Here is a 25,803-nt window from a genome sequence, read left to right on the forward strand (position 1 = left end):
GGGGCAGAGACAGAGGGAGGGAAAGAATCCCAAGCAGGCTCCATGAGCCCGATGCTGAGCTCAATCTGGGCTTGATCTCACAAACACGTGAGATTATGACCTGAGTCTAAATCAAGAGTCAGAAGGTTAACTAACTGAGCCACCCAGGCCCTCCTATGTATGCCATTTCTGAGAATGAGGAAGTCATACGTGCTTTCATGGTTTGTTACTTTTGTTTCAGATCTTTAAGGCATGTAGTATTTTATTAAGGTAAATAACAATGACAACAAAAGCAACTGGCAACTTTATGCTATGACTAGGCTAGAAACAGTTACATTTAAAAACTGTGTCTTTAGGAGACACCTGAGTGGCCAGTCACTTAAGCATCCAACTCTTGGTTTTGGTTTAGGTCATAATCATGGTTCCTGAGATGGAGCCCTGAGTCAGGCTCTTCACTGACAGCTCAGAACCTGCTTGAGATTCTCTCTCCTCCCTACCCTCTCTCTGCCCCTCCCCTGCTCATGTGCTCACTCACTCTCAAAATAAACAATAAATTTAAAAAACTAAATAAAAACTGTGTCTTTATAAATATACTCCTATAAGAGAAACTGTTAAAACTATGTGAAACTCTGATACTACAGAGACTTATTGGCTCTAGGAAGGACCCGAGTTTAGGGAACATTGGTCATAACTCTGTTCTTGAGACTTAGAGCTAAGTCATGTTTTTTGTATTCCTAAACTGGCTTGGAACAGTATTTAGTTAATAAACATTCCTTTCAGGGGTGTTCAGTTGCTGCTGACTTCACTGATGATGATTTGTTGGACAAATAAGGAAGTAAACACTGAAGAGTTTTTTGGCTTGTGTTCCACTAAAAACATAGAGAAGGGCAAGAAGTTCCTGTTTGCTAAATAGGAAAGTTGAGAGAATGAAAAGCATTTTCTATGAAGCATCTTATAATGGATGAAACAAAAAATGATTTTTTGTATATATTAGCATGTTCTTCAAGTATGGTATTTTAAGAAAGTGTCTAATAGGCTTCCTAGTTGTTAGAAACATCCCTGCATTTAACAGAAGACCATGGAGGAGGAGAAGGGGGGAAAAAAGAGGTTAGAGAGGGAGGGAGGCAAAACATAAGAGACTCTTAAAAACTGAGAACAAACTGAGAACAAACTGAGGGTTGATGGGGGGTGGGAGGGAGGGGAGGGAGGGTGATAGGTATTGAGGGCACCTGTTGGGATGAGCACTGGGTGTTGTATGGAAACCAATTTGACAATAAATTTCATATTAAAAAAAAAGAGAAACATCCTGCATTTACATTTAATTTCATGACAGGTGATTCCTGAACCAATTAATGCTACTTTTTTGTTGACAGTGTCCAGGGAAAAGGTAGAGTCCAGTGATTATGGGCAAAAGTAATCACCTAGGAACAGGAACTCATCACTTTGCAGTGTTTATCTTATTTCCTCTTGAAATTACAGTTTGCTTTTGTGAGGTAAGGGAGTGATAAAGTTTAGTAAAGTTTAGTAAAATCAAGTTTAATAAAAGGGTCCAAAAGTTTCAGCTGGAGATCTTTATCGTCTTCCCACTTTCCCTCCTCTTCTCCCTTTTCTTTCTCCTCTTTTATCTGTTTCTTCTCACCCCGTGGTTTACGCAGTGGTGGTTAATTATGTGGCTGGCCTGTTTCCCTGTCAGCATTTTTTTTAAGTGAGATCTCTAGGCTTGTTGGAGTTTCTAGCCTTTGTGGCAGGGTGTTTTTTTTTTTTTTAATTTTTTTTTAACATTTATTTATTTTTGAGACAGAGAGAGAGCATGAACGGGGGAGGGTCAGAGAGAGAGGGAGACACAGAATCTGAAACAGGCCCCGGGCTCTGAGCTGTCAGCACAGAGCCCGACGTGGGGCTCGAACTCACAGACTGTGAGATCATGACCCAAGCTGAAGTCGGACGCTCAACCGACTGAGCCACCCAGGCACCCCTGTGGCAGGGTTTTTAACTACAGATCTAGTATTGTTAGTGGCTATAGGCCTGTTCATATTCTATGTATCCTGAGTGAGCATGGGTAGTTTGTGTCTTTTTTTAAAGTTATTTATTTTGAGAGAGAGAGAGCTCATGAGGAGGGGAGGGGTAGAGAGAGAGGGAGAGAGAGAATCCCAAGCAGGGTCTGAGCTGTCAGTGCAGAGCACGACGCGGGACTCCATCCCACAAATCGGGAGATCATGACCTGAGCTAAAACCAAGAGTTGGATGCTTAACTGACTGAGCCATCCAGGCGCCCCAGTGGTTTGTGCCTTTTAAAGGGCATGCCCATTTCATCTAAATTAGTGCATTTATTGGCATAAAGTTGTTTATGCCTTTATGGCACCTTTATGTCTTATTTTTTATAGTGGTAATTTTTGTCTTTTGTATTTGTCTTTTTTGTCTCAGCAGTCTGGCTAGACATCTATTAGTTTCATTTTAAGAAAACAGCTTTTGGTTTCTTTGTTACCTCTCTCTCTTCTCACCCCTGTGTGTGTGTGTGTGTGTGTGTGTGTGTGTGTGTGTGTGTGTGTGTGTCCGTTCTGTTTCATTGATTTCTACCTTTATTATTTCCTTTTTCTTCTGCATAGTGTAGTTTTAATTTGCTCTTCTTTTTCTAATTTCTTACAAATGAAACCCGAGGCCATTAATTTGAGATCCTTCTTTACTAATACAAGCATTTAGTGTTAAAGAATTTTCTTTTAAATGTAGTTTGCTCCCTGGTGAGTCAGATACTGCCCCAGGTTGAGTTGTTGCACAAAGAAAACTGTAGCATAGAAGGAGATCACAGGGGATGGCTTCCAAAACTGTGACTCCCAAAGAGGGGATAAATGGGTTCCTTTTGTTTAGGGTTAGGATGAATATTTAGATTGGGAAGCCTTGTGATCTCTTCTAGAGAAGGGCATAAGGTCACCATGTGCCTTAAGGAAACATGCCTACACACAGATTGTATGTCATGTAAATGAAGCCGAGTCTCCTCTTTGGGCAGAGGTTTTAGTATTATAATGAGGTAAAGGTGGTTGTGAGTCATTCCAGAGGTCACCCCATGGTCCTTCTGCGCGGGAGTTGGGAGTTTAGCTGAAAAGGTCTGGGTGGTCTGAGCCTGTGGGGTCTTGTCAGGGCCCTTGCCATCACCTCATGAGTGGTTTCAGGTTTCATTTGCCTGAGTTAAGAGCTAAACCAGAAAGAAGAGCTTAAGGAAAAACAAGACAAATGCTCGTTAAGTACGAGCTGGTGGGTCTTGGGATCCAGACAGTGACATAAACACTGCTAGCTGTATATCACAAATTCTGCTTTGTTGTGTTTTCACTCCTGTTCAGTTTAAAATACGTATGCATAATGGCACACTTTTCTTTCCAACCCTCCTTATGCCTTATTTTGTTCTCTTGTGCTTAATCTTTTGGTCAGGATATCTAGTACAAGGGTGAGATGACATAATGATAGTGGATATCCCTATCTCAAAAGAAATGTTTTCAGCATTTCATTGCAAAGTATCTTACTTGATCTGGGGTTTTGGAGCTTCTGTATTAGATTCCTAGATTGCTAAGAGTTTATGTTATTAATGGGTATTGAATTTTACCACTTTTTCTCTATCTTTTGTGATACGATTTTTTCCTCCTAAATTCTATTAATATGTGAAATCAGTGATTGATTTTCTAATGTTAAACCTCAGATATATTTAACTTCTCATTTCTCAGATAAGCCTATCTTCCTTATATAATTTTTGGCCTATTTTGGACATAGATGCACTAATGTTTTGTTAGAATTCTTCCAACTATTTTCATTAGTAAGATTGGCCTTGTAATTTTTACCTTTCTCTTCAGGTTTAGCATGATTGTTACACTGATCTCACAGAAAAGGTTGAGCTAAACTTTTCTTCCTGTAATCTGAGTATGTGTAAGATTTGAATTCTTTCTCATGTGCTTGGTAGAACTTGTCATTATGCTCTCTGTGCTTCAAAATTGCTTGGAGGAAATACTTTTGTCTATCAATTCAACTTCTTTAAATGTAGGACTGTTCAGGGTTGTTTGGTTGGTTGAGCGTTTAACAAGATATCTTTTTCTAAGAATTTGTCAGTTTCACTTAAAATTTCAAACGTGGGCATGAAAATATACATGATATCCCCTTGTTTAATGTTTTCAGGACTTCTTGAAATGTCTCTTTTCATTCTTTCTGTTTCTCATTTATGAATTCTTTTTTTCCCCCCATCACTCTTACTGTCACCAGAAGCTTATCAAGTATATACTGGTCTTTTGAGGAAACCAATTTCTGGTTTGTTGATTCTTTCCATTATTTCTAATATCTTCGACTTATGCTCTATGTTTAATGTGTCTTCTTTCTCTCTTTGGCATTAATTTGCTGTCTTTTTATAACTTACTGAGATGCATGCTTGGCATATTAATTTCCAGACTTTGTTATTTTCCCATGTGTGCATTTAAGGACATAAATCCCCCTCTACTTCTTTTTTAGTTGTGCTATGAAGTATTTTCATTTTTGTCCAGTTCAGTAATTTCATTATGAAATAATATGGCTCTTTTGTGAGCCATAGTTAGATAGAAATGTAGTTTTGTTTTTAATTTCCAAATATGTTATGATTTTTTTTTATTGTTATAACTGATTTCTGGCATGAATGCATGTATTGTATTTATAGGATTTATTTATAAACTTATTTATTTATAAATTTATAAATTTATTTATAAATACAGTATATATTTATAGGATTCTAGTTCTTTGAAATTTGATAAGACTTTCTATGGTCCAGTCTGTTTAATTTCTATAATAAACATATCATACGTACCTGGACAGAAAATGAATTCTTTGTTAAGGCAATTTTCTATATATGCCCAATTGGTCCAGTTTGCTAACCATGTTTCATAAATTTTCTTTACTGAGAGTGATTTTATCTGATTCTCTCAGTTACTAAGAAAAATATTAAACTTTCCAGTGTGATTTTAGAATTGCCTGTCTCTTATAGTTCTGTCAAATTTTGCTTTATAGATTTTGAAAGCCATGTTTCTAGGTATATATACATGTTAAATTCTTTAATTTTGAATTAAATCTTTTATCATTATGAAATGTGTTTTTATCTCTAGTGGTGTTTTTGCTTGAAAAGGTATAAATTGTCTTACATTGAGCTTTTCATTTGGTGTTTGCATAACATCTATTTTTACCCTTTATTTTCAACCATTATATATCCTTTTGTTATTTTTTATTTTTTATTTTTAATGTTTATTTATATTTGAGAGAGAGAGGGAGCGTGCGCACTCATGAGCAGGGGAGGGGCGGAGAGAGAGGGAGACAGAATCTGAAGCAGGCTCCAGGCTCTGAGCTGTCAGCACAGAGCCCGATGCAGAGCTCAAACTCACATACCATGAGATCACGATGTGAGCTGAAGTCAGATGCTACGAGCCACCCAGGTGCCCCTCTGTATTCTTTTTTTAAAAGAAGGATTTAGTTTGATTTAAAAAAAAAAAATCTGCCTTCTTTTGATTTGAGCATTTATTTACTTCGTATGATTGAATTATTGGTAAATATATAGGTTTAATCTTACCATTTTACGGTATATGTTTTGCCGTATCTTTCATTTTTTGGTTGTTGTCTCTTCTTTTGCTTTTAATCTTTTCATTGTTTTTCTTTTTCTTTTTTTTTAAGTTTATTTATTTACTTTGAGAGAGAGAGAGAGAGCACACACACAAGTGGGGTAGGGACACAGAGAGAGGGCAGGGGAACTCCGAGTAGGCTCCATGCTGACAGTGCAGAGCCTGACATGGGACTGCAACCCAGGAACTGTGCAACCATGACCTGAGCCAAAATCAAGAGTCGGATGCCCAACCGAGTCACCCAAGTGCCCCATTTTTTTCTTATGTTTGTTTGGAGGCAGCATACTCTGTTTATCTAGACTATATGATTAGTCTAGAAATTATACCAAGTACACATATTTAACAGAATTCATCAGTACCTTTTCCCTTTTCCTGTACTAGAACTTAGTGGATTTTCAACTCTCATCTATTCACCTTCCAGTTCATATGCTATTGTTGTCCATTATTTTGATACCATATTAAAAGACTCTATAAAACTCAATTTTCAGCCAGTGTTCATTAAGTTTTCCTAAATATTTACTAATTTTTTTGTTCTTTGTTGATGTTTGCATCTTTGATCTTATATCTAGGGTCAGTTTCTTCTGCCTTAAGCATATCCTTTGGAATTTCTTCTAATGTAGGTGAACTCTCTCGGTTTTTCTTTGCTTGAAAATTTTATTTCTTAAAGGATATTTTTGCTGAATATGGAATTCTAGGTTGACAGTATTTTTTTTCTTTTATAATTTTAATATTTTTAAATTTTTATTTATTTATTTATTTTGAGAGAGAGTTGGACACTAAACCTACTGAGACACCCACGCACCCTGAGGGTTATTTTCTTCAAATACGTTTTGGATATCAGTCCACAGTTAACTAGCTTCCATTTTTCCCGTCGAGAGTGTACTGTAATTCTCAACTGTTGCTCCTTGGAATGTACTCTTTTTCCTTATGGCTGTTTAAATATTTTATTTTTGTTTTAGATGATTTTATTTTATTCTTTTTAATTTTTTTAATGTTTATTTTTGAGAGAGAGAGAGAGAGAGTGAGCGTGGGCGGGGGAGGGGCAGAGAGACGGAGGGAGACACAGAATCTGAAGCAGGCTTCAGGCTCTGAGCTGTCAGCACAGAGCCCAGTGCAGGGCTTGAACTCAGACACCATGAAATCAGACCTGAGCCGAAGTCGGACCCTCAACCGACTGAGCCACCCAGGTGCCTAGACTATTTTTTGTAGTTACGTTAAAAGGGCAATGCCAGTGTGGCAGCCCTGTTAACTATTGTGTATTTTGGTTTTCTTTTAGTCAAATATATGTTGCCTTTGTCATTCATTTCTTTCATTTTCTCATTTATCCTTTTTAAATGCACATTTACTTTGAAGTTTTCAAATTTCTCTAAATTCTTCATCTCCTTTCTATAAGTGGGGTTTTCTCTCCTTGCACTTTGGCCTTCATTTATGTGATATTTTTTTTTCTTCCTCTTTACCTTCAACTCTGACAATTCATGTTTTATTTCCTTTTATTGTTTTACTGTGTCTTTTTCAACTGTTTACATCTCTTAATGTTTTATAGAGAGGGTTGTTGCTTAACTTTTTTACATCCATAGAGAGGTATTTGGTTGTTTTTATCTACATCTTCCTGTTGAATCAGATTCATTTGCCACTTTAAAAAGTTTCTTTCTTCCTTTTCCTTTTTATATCTTTGTGTGAAACTTGAGTTGATTATTCTTGAGTAGTACTAATCTTTAAATGAGGTGAGTTTTTCCTAACTATTTTAGGGAAGTTCCTGTGGGTCAGGAGATATGGCTGTGTTCCAGGATAGCAAGATTTTCCCTTATGATACTTCTTTTCCTTTCAGATACTGTTTCTTCTCAGCAGTACTCATCATATAAAATCTCTCTTTTTTTCCCCCTGATTGCTATCCAAAATGTTGCTTCTTTCTGTAATTCCTGTTCATTCATGCCTGTTTGTTCCCTGCCCTGATTACTCCTTTCCATCACTATTCACTTCCAACTAATTCTTCAAGGCCAGCTCTTCCAAGATCGCTTTTTTATTATTCCCACACATCAATTGCTCCCCCTTCTCTACTCCTATTTGCTTTTGTGCCGTATTTCTCATTTTGTGCATCAAAGCTGGTTAGTTTTCTGCTAAGTATAGTTCCAAATATCACATCATTGTCACTGTCATAACTAACATGTATTTGAAGGCTTTGCAGTGTGCCATTTACCTTTTTAAACCCTATTTATGAATTAATTTATGTAGTTATCATACCTACCTTCTAGGGTAAGCGTTGTTGTTATCCCCATCTAAAAAAAGCAGTTTGCCTAAGATAGTGCAGGTGGTAAGTGGCAGAGCTAAGATTTGGATCCGTACTTTACTATGCTTTCCTGTCCTAGTAAATGTTTACTGCTTCAGTTTCCCCAGTAGTTATTATTATTGTAGTATAAACTGCCATAATTATGTCTCTTTGCAAAATTCTAACAAACTGCTGAAAAGCATATATTTTTTTAAAAATCTGCTTTATGCAGCCATTATTATTCTTGAATTATCAAAAAGGACTTTATGTTCTACAAGTTACTGCCTATAAGTGATTTTGTATTTCTTTTGAATGTCATCTCTTTTTTTTTTTTTTAATTTTTTTACATTTATTTATTTTTGAGAGACAGAGTGACACAAAGTGAGAGTCGGGGAGGAGCAGAGAGGGAGGGAGACACAGGATCGGGAGCAGGCTCCAGGCTCTGAGGTGTCAGCACAGAGCCCGACGCGGGACTCGAACCCACAGACTGTGAGATCATGACCTGAGCCGAAGTCGGAGGCTCAACCAACTGAGCCACCCAGGCGCCCCTGTCATCTCTGTTTTGATGAGAAATCAGTCTGATAGAAGTTTGGGTTTAGGCTACAGTACTATAATCCATGCTCTCTCTCTCTTTTTTTAATGTTTGATGAGGTTTGAATTTTTTTTTTCTTTTGGTAAAAACTTCCTAAGTTGCATTTTTTTATCATGTACTTTTTGAGAGGATATTCACTACTAGAGACAAGAACATCTTGTGCCTAGTTAGGACTGTATGAAATGTGTTTATTATAGTCTTAATCATAGGTGAAAAAAATGAGGTGGTATTGGTCCTGGAGAATTTAAATAGTTAGAAAATTGTTAGCAACTAGGTAATAGCATGCTTTCTCCTAAGTGATATTTTCATTTCTTTTGGGTAGTTTTACTTTTTATCAGACCCTTCTGATTTCCTGCTTTTGATGTTTGTCAGAAATAGAAATATTAGCAACTGCCTGGCTTCCTCTTAAAACATAGAAGTAATTTTTAAACTTAGATAGTTCACAAGAATGTGTAAATGCCTCAGTTTTTAATTTGTTTTAATAGTCTAAGTTTTTGCTGAGTCATATAAAATACCTACAAGTAGGAATACTGAAACAAAAGGCAAGATCTTTCAAGAATTAGAAATATAGGGAACATGCTGAAACTGTTTAGGGTGGAGAGGTGTCAATTTTTTATTTATTTTCAGATCTTAAAAGGGAATTCTTTTAAATTAAAAGAGGTAAAGGTAATTTTAATTTAAGGTACCGAAATCAATGTATTTTGAAAAAATCTTTACCCTGCTTTAGTCTTTGCAGCATTTTTATTGATCGTTTCAAGGGATTTCAAGCTTGTTCGATTTCTAGACATTTCACTTTTTCTATTAAAAAAGTAAAGTTTCTTTAGTATATCTCTTATGGATTTAAAGCAATTTTAATATTTACCAAAGCCTTAATAAACATTTCCATTATTACTTTTCTTTTTGAAGACATAAAAGAAGATTCTTAAAGCATGTTATTCCGCTGAAAGTAGCCACTCCATGTAACATACTCCAGATCCAATCTGGACTATTTATTGGTAACCCAGATTACTTGGCAAGCGGCAGTAATGCATATTAGAATAGATTAAACGAGAGTCATCCTTCATTTATCATGTTCCTCTGTACAATGCAAGCTTTTTAAAAATTGTTATAGAATTTTTGATATGGAGTGGTTAGATGATTTAATACTGTAACATGTAAGAAGGTCAGTAAACTAATAGTAGAGTTGGGTAGGTGGAGTGTAGAAAGGAATATGAGAGGGCTGGAATTCATAGATTTCTACCTTTGTCTTATGTTAAGCCATGATTTCTCCAAAAGAAGAAGTGTTTTGTTTTTTGGTACAATAGCTAGATTCTCAAACAAGCCATTGCTTATAAGGAACCATTTCCAACTGACAGGAATGCTTTGGGTAAGTAAGTAATCCAGAGTAGGGACAAACCAGCATTCCAGGGAAGAAATGAAACATAACAAGTAAACTTTAGCCACAGCAGCCCATAGGTTTTTATAGGGAGATTACATTGTTTCCTTTAAATCAAAAATAATTTTTTCAACTCTTTTAGTTTTATTCTTTTAATATTGGATTTGTTTAATATGTAGTAGAATGATTTGGTATGGCAAGTTTTATTTTCCAAAGTCTTGCTTTTTTTTCCATGTATTATTGAATAGGTAAATTTTGCCATGTCTGTTACAGTGTTTTATCTTAGATGTAATTAAAAACAAACTGATCCGTCCTATGTCTGTTAGTCTGTTATATATATATATATATATATATATATATATATATATATATATATATAAAGGTGTATGTACATATAAAGGTGTATATATATAAAGGTGTATGTATATATAGAGTTGTGTGTGTGTATATATATATATATATATACACACACACATATATAAAGGTATATATATAGGTATATATAGAGAGAGGTATATATATAGGGGTGTGTGTGTGTGTATATATATATATAAAGATATATATATATTTTTTTTTTTTAGAGTCCTTGGGCATGTTATTTAACTTTTCTGAACTTTGACTTTTTAATCTTTGCAATAATTAATAATCATCATTCCATAGGTTTATTTTAAGGAGTAAATTAGTTTAACCTTTGTGGTGTCTTGCTCACAGTTGGTACTCAGCAAAAGTCAGTTCTTTTTCTTTGGTAAGATCTTTTTTGAAAAGCTATTTCTAGATTTGATAATGTTATATCTGAATAATTTTCTTTAGGTTTCATAATAGTCTCCACAGAAGAGTAGGAGACATCAAAGAGAATTGTTGTCTTTTAGAATAGTGAACACAAAAGGAATTCATTAGGGAGAGATGGAGACAAATTTAAAAGTTCCCCAAATTTTTTTTTCAAATGTTTGCTTGACTACTCTGGGGAAAATGCTGTGACTTGTTAGGGTGCCATTATATGCTAAGAAAATGCTTTATTGAAAGTAGGAGTTTTATGAGCATTTTGTTTTAATGTAAGATACTTAGTAACATTAAGATGACTCAGAGAAAAAATGTCAACCATGTGGCTAGGAAACTCTGCCTGTCCCCTGCCTTTTTTTCTATTCTAAGCTTTTATTTTTTTCTTCAATTTTTTTTTTAATGTTTATTTATTTTTAAGATGGGGTGGGGGGGAGGGGAGGCGCAGAGAGAGAGAGAAGGAGGCACAGAATCCAAAGCAGGCTCCAGGCTCAGCTGTCAGCACAGAGCCCAACTTGGGGCTCGAACTCACAAACTGTGAGATTGTGACCCGAGCCAAAGTCGGACACTTAACCAACTGAGACACCCAGGTGCCCCTCTAAACGTTTATTATATACTGAGTATATCTGATGCTATGCTGTTAACTGTCATTATTCATGAGAAGATTAATTTTGTTTAAGTTTATTATTTATTTTCAGACAGAGAGAGTGTGCATGAGTGGGGAAAGGGCAGAGAGGGAAAGAGAGAATCCCAAACAGGCTCCGCAGTCTCAGCATGCAGCCCGAAGCGGGACTCAAACTCAAGAATCATGAGATCATGACCTGAACCAAGAGTCAGACTCTTAATTGATGGAGCCACCCAGACAACCCATGGAGTACTTAATATTTTAAATTTTGCAAGTAATATCCTCTGCAGGCCTGATTGTAAATACTTTGGGTGTATTTGGCTCTTTGTCCTTGTTAAAAACAAGCTAACATCAGTGTATAAAAGCACTGATGAAATGTGGATGTGTCTAGTGAGTTGTGAAGAATAGACATTTCAGGAGTAACAAAGGCTATGAAAATGGTTTTTGTTACATTATGTTATAATATCAATATGTTACAAAGTTCTTCTGAGGTTTAGAAATAATTCCATATATTTAGTTGCTTTGTGGCTTTTCTTCTGGTAATTGTAGTACTGGATGCAAAACAATTGAGGAAACAGTAAAGTACAAATAAAAATACCCAAATAAAAAATCATCCTAAACCTGGAAACCAAAGAAAATCACACCTTTTCAATGTATGGCACTGTTGTATTTTTTTTCCATCTGTGTGTCTGTGTATATTTACAAATTATTTTGCAAAAATTATATAATGTTGGGGGGTTTGTTCTTTTTACTTTGAAAATTACTGACAGTATTTTCTTAGGTCAGTTGTATTTGATAGGAAAAAAAAACCAACATGAAGATCTTGATGAGTATTTGTGTGCTTTTTAGGTTAGTAAGAGTTGGGGTGAAAGGATTGGCTGAAGAAACAATTAGAGAGCTTAATTTGACTTGCAATGTGCAGAAGGACTTTAAAGATCAGGGATGGGGTCATCCATTGGATTGGAACTGTTGATGTGATCACTGCCTTAGCAGCTCTCAGAAGAATTTTCCCCAGTGGATTTGAGTTCTCTTTCAGAATATAGTGCTGCAAGGCTTAAGGAGAAAGAGGAGATGGAGACTTTTCTAAGACGAACATAAGGTGGAATCACCTGACACATGTAGTTCAGTAAATATATTGGTTGTAACTGTGGTGTAATCTTAGTGTGCCAGAATTTGGAAGGAACCACTGGCTCTATCCAGCTTTTTGAGAGAGAGACAGACCGACAGACAGTATGACAGCATGACAGCATGAACAGGGGAGGAACAGAGAGAAAGGGAGACACAGAATCCAAAGTCAGCTCCAGACTCTGAGCTGTCAGCACAGAGCTTGATGGGAGGTTCGAACCCGTGAACCGCGAGATCATGACCTGAGCCGAAGTAAGACACTTAATCGACTGAGCCACCCATGTGCCCCACTGGCCCTGTCTAACTCTTAAACACCAGTTTTAGAGATAAGGAACTTACTTATCAAAGTTGTATAACTAATTATAATTAGTATGAGAGATGTAGGTAATATGGCAGTTGGTTACTGTTAAAAGTGTGAAATTTATGACTTCTCTAATTTTCTCTATTTTTGCTTTGTGTTTTTCATGTCTGCAGTTTGTCTTTCTTAGTTTTCTACTCATCTCTGTATATTCCCATCTTTTACTTTTTTCATTTCTCTTCAGTTAGCCATTATGTAGAATTAATATATATTTTAAAATTAATGTATATTTTTAAATCTTTATCAAATAATTTTATCTTCTGTTTCAGGTTTTGGAAAAAGGATTATGTAACTTTTATGTGTCTCACAACTTACCGTTACTAACAGAGCCCCACAACATTTTATCTGCAAAAAGATTTCCAGTCTTGTAATGGGAGAAGAGTATTGGTCAGAGTAGGCTGGATGGGCAAGAATTATCAGGAAAGCCCACAGGGGAGGGACACCTGGATGGCTCAGTCCGTTTAACATCGACTTCAGCTCAGGTCATGATCTTACAGTTGGTGGGTTCCAGCCCCACATTGGGCTCTGTATTGACGGCCCAGAGCCTGGAGCCTGCTTGCAATTCTGTGTCTCCCTGTCTCTCTGCTCCTCCCCTGCTCACACTCTGTCTCCTTCTCTCTCTGTCTCTCAGAAATATATGAACATTAAAAAAAACTTAAAAAAGAAAAGAAAAGCATGCAGGGGGTGGATTATGATAGAAACACTCACTAAAATAAGTCATGAATCAACTTGTTCCTCATACTTTTTTTTTTTTTCTAAGCCTATTGTGGGACTTGAACTCACGACTTTGAGATCAAGACCTAAGCTGAGATCAAGAGTCAGAAACTTAACCGACTGAGCTACTCAGGCACCCCTTGTTCCCCTTTGACAATTAAAATATAAATGTTAATGTGTGAGTGCTATTTTAAAAAAGGGAAGATGAATATTAAAACTTTCTTTTTGCGAGAATTTTGTTGAAGACCTAAAGGCAAAGAAAAAGAACAGCTAGAGGAGTGTATATCCCAAGATGGAAGCTTTCAGTTAAAGTCATCTGAAAAGACTTGAAAGCTAAAGGATATGGTTATAATTGATCTTCATAATTACCCAGAAAAGAAATTAGGGAGATTTCTGTGTATTACACAGTCATGGAGAACAGACAGTTTTACTTACAAATTTACGTTCAGGGACTAAATAAAGTAAAAGGGAAAACCTTTTTTTCAGAGTCAAATGATAGAATTTACAATAAAGTTGTCTTTAGAATCTATTTGGATTCATGTAAAAGAAAACTCTTGTTGAAGAAAATGTAGGGATGCCTGGATGGCTCAGTCAGTTAAGCAACTCTTGATTTCAGCTCAGGTCATAATCTTACGGTCTCTGGGTTCAAGCCCCATATTGGGCTCTGGGCTGACAGTGCAGAGCCTGCTTGGGATTTTCTGTTTTTTTTCTCTCTCTCTGCCCCTCCCCAGCTTGTGCACACTCTCGCTCTTGCTCGTGCTCTCTCTCTCTCTCTCTCTCTCTCAAAAATAAGTAAACAAACATTTTTAAAAAGGTAAGAAAATGTTATTATATGACATAATAAGAAGTCCAGAGGTAGAGTTCATTGTTAGTCAGTTCAGTGATGCAGTTTCTTTTTCTCTCTCTGCATTGTCATCATTAGAGAATTGACTTCATTCTCCTGCCTCTACAGATTGGCTGTAGCAGTTATGTATATTGCGTACAGATAGGAAAGTTTCCAGAGGAATAGAAGTAGATTTTTCTTTTCAGTATGTCTGTTTAGAAGCAAAGGGAACATTGGACACATTAGCCAGAATTGAGTTCCACACCATTCCTAAACTAATCTTTGTTGATGGGCATGGGATTAGGTTTTGATAATTATTTGGGATGAAATGGATATATATGTGGGTAGTTCAGTCTTCATAATCACTATGGCAACTAGTGTAACAACTCTTAAGAAGTAGATTAAGAACTTATCGATGAAATAATAAATTCAGAAGTAAAACTGTGAAACATAAATATCTGTCCACCACTAAATGCTGCATGATTTTAGTGAGGTTCCTTCATTTCTGTAAACACACATCTCCCTATGTGTAAAAATGGAGATGATAATGCCTCGTTCATAAGGTGTTTTAATTTTTTTTAATGTTTGTTTATTTTTTAGAGAGAGAGAGACAGAGAGAGACAGAGTGATGGGGGGGAGGGCAGAGAGAGGGGGAGACACAGATCCAAAGCAGGCTCCAGGCTCTGAGCTGTCAGCACAGAGCCCGACACGGGGCTCGAACCCACGAATTGCAAGATCATGACCTGAGCTGAAGTCGGGCACTTAACTGACTGAGCCACCCAGGTGCCCCTATAAAGTTGATTTTAGAATTAAATCATATTTAGTCTGTCTTAACTAAGACAATGAATTTTAACATTTCATAAGTATTTGGTAAATATGTAACCTGGTACTTTTATCTCTGTAGTTTTGTACTCAAAGAAAATGATGTAAAAATGGAATTTTCACTTTAAATATGAATTTTCACTTTGTTTTTCCTGAAGCTATAAGGGCCTGGACCAGAGTTGTTGCGGTGCAAAGTTTCTTCTGTAGTCTTTTCTTAGTAGCGACCAAAACAGGGAAAGCAGTAAATTGAGTATGAGCTGCCACTAAAAGAGTTTGTTTACATGGTTGTGTCAACTAGTAGTGTACTATTTATATTTGAGATAACGTGAGAACTGAAGTGACACATTTTATGGAAGTGTGCTATTCTTAGTGTATTCGTAATTTCCCTTAATGAAGGGTTTTTTTTTTTCACTACAATAAAAAGCGTAAGCTGGTTAATGTAAAATTCTCTCTCGTTCTTTGATATTTGCAGATGGTTTATTCAATCAGTATATCAGTCAACAAGAATATAAGCCACGATGGAGTCAAATCATTCCCAAAAGCACCAAGGGTAAGCCCTGTTTTCTAGATTGTGAGTCTTGCTGTCATGTCTCAGCTTCACTCTTCTCAAGTTATCCAATGCTTTGCTAAGGAAAAGCAGGTGTTTAAAACAAGACCTAGGTACCTTAACTAGATGAGTTAGTTTATTATATTTTTCTCTTGAATCTTTTTGTTTCACCACCAAAACAGAAGGCTGAGCGGTTTTCACACAGAATACCCTCATAAACTGCCTTTATAGAGGTACTGTAAAATTATGGGCATATGTATTGTAATGCTAGACATGTTCCTGATAAACCTTCGATTCTGCAGAATTGCTCGCTGAAGCTAACAGGGCTTATGAGAAAAGTAGGAATGGGGCCTACCAGTCTAAATCCATGGAACATTTTAAGCGTATGTTAATGAAAACTAGTGTAGCAACCCTAATAAAAATAAAAACTAGTACGGTTAACTCTTCACAGGCACTTATATTGAGCATCACAGTGACTTTGGAGCCTTAAACCCTTGGACTCTTGCTTCCGTCTTTGAGCTGTTGACCCTAGAGGGTACTTCTTGTTCTTGACTCCCTGCTTTGCCAGATGGTTAACATAGTGGAAAGTGTAGCAATTGGTTAGTGCAGTTACTTGCATTAAGGAAAGACAGTTCTATGGATATTTAACTTTTTCCTACAGACTTCATAAATTGCTAAACCCTTCTCTTTAATTGTGAGAAAGCTCTCCCCTGATGGTGTTAAACATTAATATACTGGGAAAAATTGCTTATGAACCTCCATAATTTCTATTATTCAGACGTCGTTTCTCCTTTATCTGTCATTTTTGAGGTAATTTTCATCAGAGAAACACGTAGCAGACAGATTTTAGTTGTGTATTGGAAAACTAATGGATTAAATATATAAAATGCAAATGTTAGTGTTTTAGTCTATTCTTGAAAATGGCAATCCTGATTGGGGAGGAAGAAGGAAGAAAAGATCAAACTTCAATAGAATGAGCTGCAAAATCTTAACTATTGGAAAGGAGAAGGTTTACAGAGAACTTCTGAAGGAATGGTCCTTGAACATAGTAGTAATGGAATGTTTCTGTTTCGCATCTCATTTTCTTTCTGCATATGAGAACTGACATTTCAGTCTTTTTCATGGTACCCCTGTGAAATTAGTAAAATCTTGGATGGTCCCTGTTTTACATAGGAGAAAGCTGATACAGGGAAAATTATTAACCAAAGTAATGTATTTCAATTATTAGGAGAGGTATAAAGAAAATCTTAGGTTTTTTGGTTTACATTAAGTAAGACATTAGAATCCTACAACCCTACTGAACCACTGAAATGAAGTTATATCTTCATTAATACAAGATTTGGTATAAAGTAAGATTTGATACAAGTTGAACAGTAGTTCTACAGAAGTTTTAAAGTTTCCTTGATTATATTTCAAACTTCCCATTAAGCTCTGTGATGGAAATAGGAATCAAAAGGAAGTAAATCTTAACACTTCTCAGTCAGTACTCAAAATATTTGGTAAACTACGCGGTAATATAAATTAATATGAAACTTGATAACATCTTGGTTTTCAGTAGCTAGCTGTATGAACTTTGAAATTCATTATACTAAGTTAGGTATGCCTGGTACAGAGACCTGAGATCTCAGTCTGTAACTGCTTTCCACCTTTACTGTGTCACTCCAGTACTTTAGAGTTTATTGTCTTATGCTTTTGTGGAATATCCTCTGTTCTTGCTGATTTATGGCACTGGTCATAAATACATTGAAAATAGTTTCCTGTTGCATTAATAGCCTGAAAGAAAGCAGGAAAAGGAGCAAGGTAATTACTGTAAACACAGTTACACTCTTCTTTTGAGTCTTTTTACTGGTTCTTAATATTGAATGAGTAAATGTATTATTTACACTACTCGTTACAGACTTACGAAGTTAGTCTAGATTTACAGTTATTCTGTGTTATTCTTTTAAGATAAAATATTGTTTCTTCTTCAGGTGATGGAGAAGATAACCGACCAGGAATGAGAGGGGGCCATCAGATGGTTATTGATGTTCAAACAGGTGAGGAATACTTGCAATGGAAAGCAAATTCGTTTAAAAATTACACATTTAAAAGTATCAGGTAAGCACGAATGTACTTTTTCCCATCCGTTGCAGAGGTTAAATGTTATCGACCATAACCAGGTTGCAAAGAAAATAGACATTAGCCATAGCTTTAATATAGACAAGGTAGCGATATATGAGAGAGGAGAGGCTGCTGCACAGAGAACATTAGATAAACTAAAAGAAACGTGTAGCCCTTTGTAGCTCTGTGTGTGTGTGTGTGTGTGTGTGTATGTGTGTGTGTGTGTGTGTGATTGTATATGTTTTTGATTTTCATAGCAAACTGTTGGAGTATTTCTTCTGGCTTTTCAGTGCATTCATATTTTCATGCCATAATATGGGCATTATTGCAATAAAAGAGAATTAAGATCTTTTTTGAGAGAAAGAATATCAAGTTAAGTAGCTTAAGTGTTGGTAGACCCACTAATTGCTTAACATTGTTCACAAGCCTATAAATAATTTGTTTTAGTTATTCTTCTTTGCTGCCTTTCAAATTTTATTCTGTACCTTGGTACTGAAAATTTTCCCTAGGTTTCTACAGCCTAGGACAGCTTAGGTACCATTGTATTTAGAGGTTAATGCTAAAATTATAGTAGATTTCAAATTACCATCTGGAAAAGCAAATAATACCAAGAAGTCAGTGTAATTTTACTTTATTGTTTGGTTTTAGAAAACTTTACTTCAGGGAGTGCCAATATCGATCCACGTAATAAATTAGTTTTACTTCTGCAGTTCTGTTATTGTATTAAGCTGATTCATAGTGCTTCAGGAATAATTTGTTGATTCACATCATAAAACAATTAAGTACAAAAGTTATCACAGCATAGGTAATAATCTTCTAGGCATTAATATATTTTCACAAATGTTTTATAAGTAACAAAAGAGCAATGATAATATTTCTCTTAAAATTAACTGCTAGATTTGTATAGTAACCTGTGAGCTGGTTTAGGAGTATTATTGGGGTCTCTGGAAAAGGTTCATTTCAAGGCTTAGGAACTTGCTTTCCTAATCCTAGTCTCTCTCCCCAAATTTCTTCCCTCCTACAGGTACAAGTTTGACTCAGCTGTGGAATCTTAAGTATCTGTTTTTCTACCTGAGCATCCAATAAATATACATATGCTTATTTCTTAATGAACCAGATGTAACTTTTACACGTATATTCTTTTCTGCCACCATTCTCTGTCCTATTTATGAATGGGCTTTATGGGGGCCCAGGATACTCTTGAAACGATTTTTAGTATTTTTGTCTGTCTTTGTGGAGTTTACTGCAAAGATCCATTACCATATATATATATACGTATATGTGTGTGTGTATATGTATACATATGTATACGTATGTATACGTATATATACATATACACACACACATATACGTATATACATATACACACACACATATGTATATTTTTTTTAATGTTTATTTATTTTTGAAAGAGAGCGTGAGTGGGGGAAGGGCAGAGAGAGAGGAAGACACAGAATCTGAAGAGGCTCCAGGCTGTGAGCTCTCAGCACAGAGCCCAATGTGGGGCTGGAACCCACGAACCATGAGATCATGACCTGAGCCAAAGTTGCACGTTTAACTGACTGAGCCACTCAGGCACCCTGCATTACCATATTTTTTAAAGGTTAATACTTATATTAATTTTTGACATTCTATGGTAAATAGTGTTGAACTAAGTAGTCACAATTTCAAATAAAATTCATTACTTATTCTTAAGTGGTATTCATATTTGAAATAATAGTGTTACAAAGTAAACCGTTGCCCACCCCTCCCCTCTCCTTGTATTTTTCCCAGATTATTTGTTGCTAAATCTGGGGTGTATGAAGAAGAGAGTAGTAGGTGATAAAGTCAAAGAGGTAATGAGGGGCCAGATTGTGTTCAGTCTTTTAGGCCTTTGTTAGCACTTTACCTTTATTCACAGTGAGATGGGAAGGCATTGTTGGACTTGAAGAAGTGGGATGAAATGGGGCACCTGGGTGGCTCAGTCTGCTGAACGTCCAACTTTGGCTCAGGTCACGATGTCACAGTTCGTGAGTTCGAGCCCCTCATCAGGCTCTCTGCTGTCAGGGCAGATCCTGCTTCAGATCCTCTGTCTACCTTTTTCTCTGCCCCTCCCCACTTCACGCATGCTTGTTCTCCCTCTCTCTTACCAAAAATAAAAATAAACGTTAAAAAAAAAAAGTGTGATGAACTGACTTTACATTTTAACAAGACAAATTGGATTAAGGGCAGAAGCAGAGAGACCTTTTAGGAAGCAGTTGGCTTACTGGAGAATGATGATAGCATTGGCTTACGCCAAAGTGGTAACAGTAATGTTGAGAATTGGTGGAATTTTGGATGTATTTGAAGGTGTCAGTTGACATTATTTGCTGATGGATTGGATGTGAGGTGTGAGAGAAAGCAGTGAAGGATGACTGAAGGTTGTGACTTGAGCAATTGGAAAAATAGTGTAGCCATTCCCTAGTTGAGTAAAACAAGAGGATCAAATATGGTAGATTGTTCAGCAACTCAGGTTTAGGCAGGTTAAGTTTGAGATGCCAGTTAGACATCCAAGTAGGTCTGTCAAATACGTAGTTAGATATATTAGTTTGAGGTTCAGTAGACAGGTCTGGGCAGAATAATCATTTCCCTCTGTGTATTTACACAGCACATTTTTCATACTATTATTTTTACTACGATTTCCGTATCGTTTTAGAGCTGCTTGAATGTGTGGTGTGTATCCCCTGCCTCTCTATGCAGTTTCCCCATCTCTGTCCCCCAGTCTTAGTGGTCTTACTGAGAGGGGAATGGCAGACCTCTTGCCTTGGTTAATTTTATGGCCACAAAGCCTGGTCTGGAGGAATTGTACACTAAATATTCATTGAATTGAATCAAAATTTTAAAATCCATTTTCCTTCAAGTAGAAAGAAAAATATTTACTTGGAAACTATACCCTGACATTGCTGTAATCCTTGATGAGTAGATTGTGTTATAATGTCATTTATTATAACAGACTAATATTTTTCTGAGGTGAATTTATGTTGTTATATTCTAATATATTTAACTTTTCTGGTGATTCTGCTTACTCTTGAACATAGACTATGCTTCCTTAAAGCTGTAGTTATCATTAGTTTAGGATCAACGTAGAAAAATTAAATGTTATGAGCTTCGCATTCTTTAGGGCAACATTTGGTGCTTTCTGAATTTAATTTGGGTACAAACCAGAATCTGTGATGTTTTTGGGTTTGTTCTTTAGAAATCTTTCTATTTCTGTTATAAAACTATTAATAGCATGATTTACCAAAGTGTTTTCATATACTTTTTTATTGCATAATATATGTACCAGAGCCCTCTTATAACTGCTACCATGAGGTTGACCTTAATCATCCTCAAAGAGATTATATTTATTGCAAATCTTTGAAAGGACTTTTTCTAGTCCAGTCTTATTGACATAGCAACCAAGTATAGGCTGAGGTTTGAGTTTGTGAGAAAGGGGTGTAATGTGTTAGACATACCTGGGTTTGAATCCTGACTTTTTCTTTGAACGTGAATGAGTTGTAATGATGATAAAAATAGGAATAATAAATTGTTGGGAGAATTAAATAATATATATAATGTATATATTATTTATACAGTATGTATTTTTGTGTGCAACATAGTAATATACAATATATACTGATTGGTTCTGACGAGAGAATTCTATGCAAGTCTAGAGACCTTTCTTTTTGTTTGTGTTTTTGACAGAATCTTACAGTGGAAATATTTTAAAACAACTAAAACCTTTTGAAAAATAATTTAAAATAACTTGAAAGGCAGTCTTAAGGAAAAAAAAATAACTTACCCATAATCCCACGTTCTAACTAACCAATGTTATTTCAGTATAATTTGTTTCATCTTTTATATACATTGTCATGGATGTTTTAGAAAGGAAGGGAAATCATAAATACACTTCTAAGATTTTTAGAAAATTTAAGAATTTTGCTCATAAGGATTAAGTAGGTTTAGTAGTAAAGAATGACTTTCCCCAAATAGTTTAAAGAACCTAGAAGTTTACGTTTATAAAGTTGATGCCAAAGTAGTAAAATGTAGTTTAGAGACACCCAGTCACTGTTTTAAGTATGCATTTTAAAGATCTCCAGGGCAAGAGCTCTTTACCTGGTGAAGATATATACAAAATTTTGTTTGTATGTACACTTTTCTGAGAGAATCCATGAATTCAGATCATCAAAAGCCTCTTTTTTTTTTTTTTTTAAATTTATATATTTATTTTCAGAGAAAGAGAGGGAGAGGAAATTCCAAGCAGGCTCCTTCCTCTCTGTCAGTAGAGAGACTGACGTGGGGCTTGATCTCACGAACCACGGCATCATGACCTGAGCCAAAATCAAGAACCAGATGCTTGACCAACTGAGCCACCCAGGTGCCCCCAGATTATCAAAAGAACCTTAACTCAAAAAGTTAAGAACACCTTCACTACAGTAAAACTTCATAAAGTTCATTTCAACTTCCTTAAAGTGGCTTGTATTTCAAAGCAATTATTGCTTCCCAGTGTTTCATGTGTCTCATTTTCTTAAATATTAAAAATATAATGGTGCCTAAATTTTCTTTTTTTTTCCACTTGATAGTTTTGTTTTTTTTTTTTCATTTTGCTACAGCTCTAAGGATGGAGTAATTATTTAGAAAAGTACTTGATGGCATACATTTTACTATTTAATTTCAGAGCTTTCTACCTTCCTAAGCGAATTCTATCATTTCTACTGTGGTAGAGAAGAAATATGGTATTTTGTCCTACTGCCCTATTTGTCCTATTTTGAATGTGGATGTCAGTTTTATTGACTATAATCCCTATACCTGGTACCTCTCTACTTCAGTTCTTCAACTCTGAATTATGTTTCAGCTCTGGGTAAAATAACGCAAATTTAAAGAGAGAAATGGCATGTCTGTTCTGTTTCAGTGTAGAAGTCTGAAAGACTTCTGAAGAAGTCAGATGAAAATTTAAATATCCATTGTACCAGGCAGTTCTTTGCTGTGGAACTCTCATTGAATTTTGAGAACCTGCAGTGCCGTGCAGCCTTTTTTCCTCTCTCAGGAATAGGTAGTAAGACTCAGGCAAAGTCCTGGTATTTGATATCTACAAAAGAAATTAAAGGGGTGTTGCTTGTCACTTGGTAGAGCCCTTTTGTGGAAATCTGAACCTTTGACTATTCTGTACTAATTATATGAAAGTTCGTTTGTTCTTCCTTCCCTCTCTCCCTCCCTCCCTCTTTGTCTTTCTTTCTCTCTTCCTCCCTCCACCCTTCCTTTTTTCTTTTTTCTTTTCTTTCTTTCCACAATGCCATATATAGATTTTCCTTAAATTCCTTAAAGAAACTTTTGAAGGAAATAGGTGAATATGAGTTTTAGTTGTGAATTACAAATACATTCATTTGGCTATATTTCTTTAGCTATGTCATGAGTGTTTTTTCGTTTATACAGTTACCAGAAAAGAATTCTGGAAATCCAGCCTTTAAAAAAATTTTTTTTTTAATGTTTATTTATTTTTGAGAGAGAGAGACAGAGAGAGACAGAGAGCCAGAGCCAGAGTATGAACAGGGGAGGGGCAGAGAGAGAGAGAGAGGGAGACACAGAATCTGAAGCAGGCTCCAGGCTTTGAGCTGTTAGCACAGAGCCTGATACGGGGCTCGAACCCATGGACTGGACCATGAGATCATGACCTAAGCTGAAGTTGGATGCTCAACTGACTGAGCCACCCAGACACCCTGGAAATCCAGCCTTAATTAAGGATACAAAATATATTCAAATATATATACTGAAAATACAGCCTTTTAGCAGGGAAAGTGTATGTTGAATTTAACCAAAGGATCAGTCTCAAGATAGTTTTGTAATTATAGCTATAGTAAGAATATGGTTCTATTTAAAAAGGGAGGCAGATAAATCCAGTTGATAATTTGTTGGGTCATGAGAGTTCAAGGGAGTTCAAGGCTAAAGAAGACAAGGTTGAAGAATATGTAAAACAGCTTTCCCCTTCTCATGTATTCCTCTCTTCAAAATTTTCAAGTTAATTTAAGGTCTTACTAACTGCGTTTTCAGAAGGATTAAACTCTTGAATTAAATGCCCTGACAGGGTTTCATTTTTATCTTGACTATGAATTTGTGTTTCTTAAAACTTTTTTTTAATTTCATTTGTTTTTCTCATTGTCTATATTATTAATTGAACTAAGAATTAAAGTAACTTCCTTTACTATCTTGTTAACTCTTCTCCTACCTTCTCCTTTTTGGCACATAAATTTTATTTAAGGTTGGGCCCATGCTATGTGAGTGTATGTGTATTCCATACAGTTTCAAAGTGGAAGCATGGATCTAATTACGAAAATAGTGTGCCATCTTGTGGAGGATTTTTCAGACAGTAAAGTCAGATTTACCCAGAAGAATTAGTAGGAGGATTGGTACTGCAGTCGGGCTCATAAGATAAAAAGCCTGCCTCTTTGTGCAGAATGGTGTTAAGACACTGATGTGTTAACATTTCTATCTTATTTTTAGTGTAAATAAGATGTGTATACGAGTACTGCTAGTAGTAAGTAATTATAGGGTTTATTTAGTACTGGTGCCAAAAACATTTGTGCTTAAGAATGTGGTTGAATTTTAGTTTTTGTGGCCTCAGTAACAACAGATTGATTGATTGATTGATCATTGATTCAGTCTCTTAGAATGAAATTGGTTTGACATCTTGAACTTAGGCCGTTATTGGTCATTTTACTTCCAATCCCTCTCTTTTGCCGGCTTCTCCTTCTTGATCAAGTCCTATCATGCTTCACGTTCAGAATTGGCCTAGTTGCATGTCTGCTTAGGATCTTCTGAAGCTACTATATGGTCTGTGGAGTTGAGTTCAGAGCCTTTATGTTATTTAACCCCTTCCACGATCTGGCCACTACCTGTCTTTTTAACCTTTTGTGTTCTTTTAAATCGAACAGTACGTTTATTCATCACACAGTGTTAACCACTTTGCATGCATTATTTAATTTAACTCTCACAGTAGCTTTATAAACTAGGTGCTGTGTGCTGTTTTGGATGTAAGGAGACCGACAGTGGTAGAGCTTTAATTCTATCTGAGATCTGCCTGACTTTAGAATCCATGTGCTTTAAGATACTTCTCATGTGTTTTTCTGTCTCTGTACCTTTGTTATACTTTTTACTCTGCTTGAAAAGTCCTCCTCTCCGTTTCCCGTTCTGCCACCAAAGCCATCTTCTGATGGATAGGTCACATGCCACTGCCACCATGAAACCTTTCCTGAGTCCCTTCCACCAGGTATACTCTCTTCCCTCTTTTGAACTCCCCATGGTGCTTTTTACCTTTCTTATGGCACTTAGGCTGCCCTGCGTTATGGTGACTTATGTGCCTGTTTTATGTTCTTTTTTTTTTTTTTTTAATGTTTATTTGAGAGAGAGCACGTGCTAGTGTGAGCAGGGGGAGGGGCAGAGAGAGAGGGAGACAGGATCCCAAGCAAGATCCTCTGCGTGCTGGGAGAAATGGATAGCCACAATAGCCTGTGCTCCTTTAAGAAAAAAATATAGAGAAAGAGCTGCTGCTTGAGGAGGACTGTACTGCCCAGGGATGTACGTGAATTGTTACATAACCTATAAGCATGAGACTGGACCCCGTCGCGAATAATGTTTTTTCTGTTTCCTTCTCCCTACAGTTCTCTCCAGTGATTTCTGTAATCTTTAAAAGTTTTTGATACCCCTTACTCATTAATTAATACTTTTGCTCGTGTTTATTCCTAGATAATATTTCATCTCTGAATGATTTAAATGATGAGATGATTTAATTAAAAATTTGTCATGCATTTCATTCAGGTATGTCAAAAGGTCCTGCTTCCATCCGACTCATTCAATTTTACTATTAAACTTCAACTGGGACTACAAAGCATTCACAGACAAGAATGACATCTTGGATTAATTCCATTGGGATGCTTGCTCTCTGCCAGATTTTATTTTGCTCAGCTATCAATGAGGCTGTTGTGGAAATGTGGGTTTTCTTTGCTGTGAGAATTTATGCGTACAAAGAGACCTGCTTTTCAGAAAGAACATTGAGAACCCAGAGCCCAAGAGGAAGGGTTATTAAAGTTAATGA

At 36.1% G+C, this 25,803-nt stretch overlaps 1 protein-coding gene across 4 annotated transcripts in view; it reads left to right on the forward strand.

The window, feature by feature from the left end:
- The window catches only part of MKLN1 (muskelin 1), a 378,358-nt gene that overhangs the window by 276,750 nt on the left and 75,805 nt on the right, over nt 1-25,803 (forward strand). For all 4 annotated transcript variants that reach the window (XM_003983064.6, XM_006929380.4, XM_003983063.6 and 1 more), the window contains 2 exons: nt 15,543-15,620; nt 17,588-17,653. In XM_003983064.6, the coding sequence (XP_003983113.1) occupies nt 15,543-15,620; nt 17,588-17,653 (144 nt within the window). The remainder of the gene's footprint in view (nt 1-15,542; nt 15,621-17,587; nt 17,654-25,803) is intronic.

The sequence above is a fragment of the Felis catus genome, chromosome A2, assembly GCF_018350175.1.
Source record: "Felis catus isolate Fca126 chromosome A2, F.catus_Fca126_mat1.0, whole genome shotgun sequence".
Lineage (NCBI taxonomy): Eukaryota > Metazoa > Chordata > Mammalia > Carnivora > Felidae > Felis > Felis catus.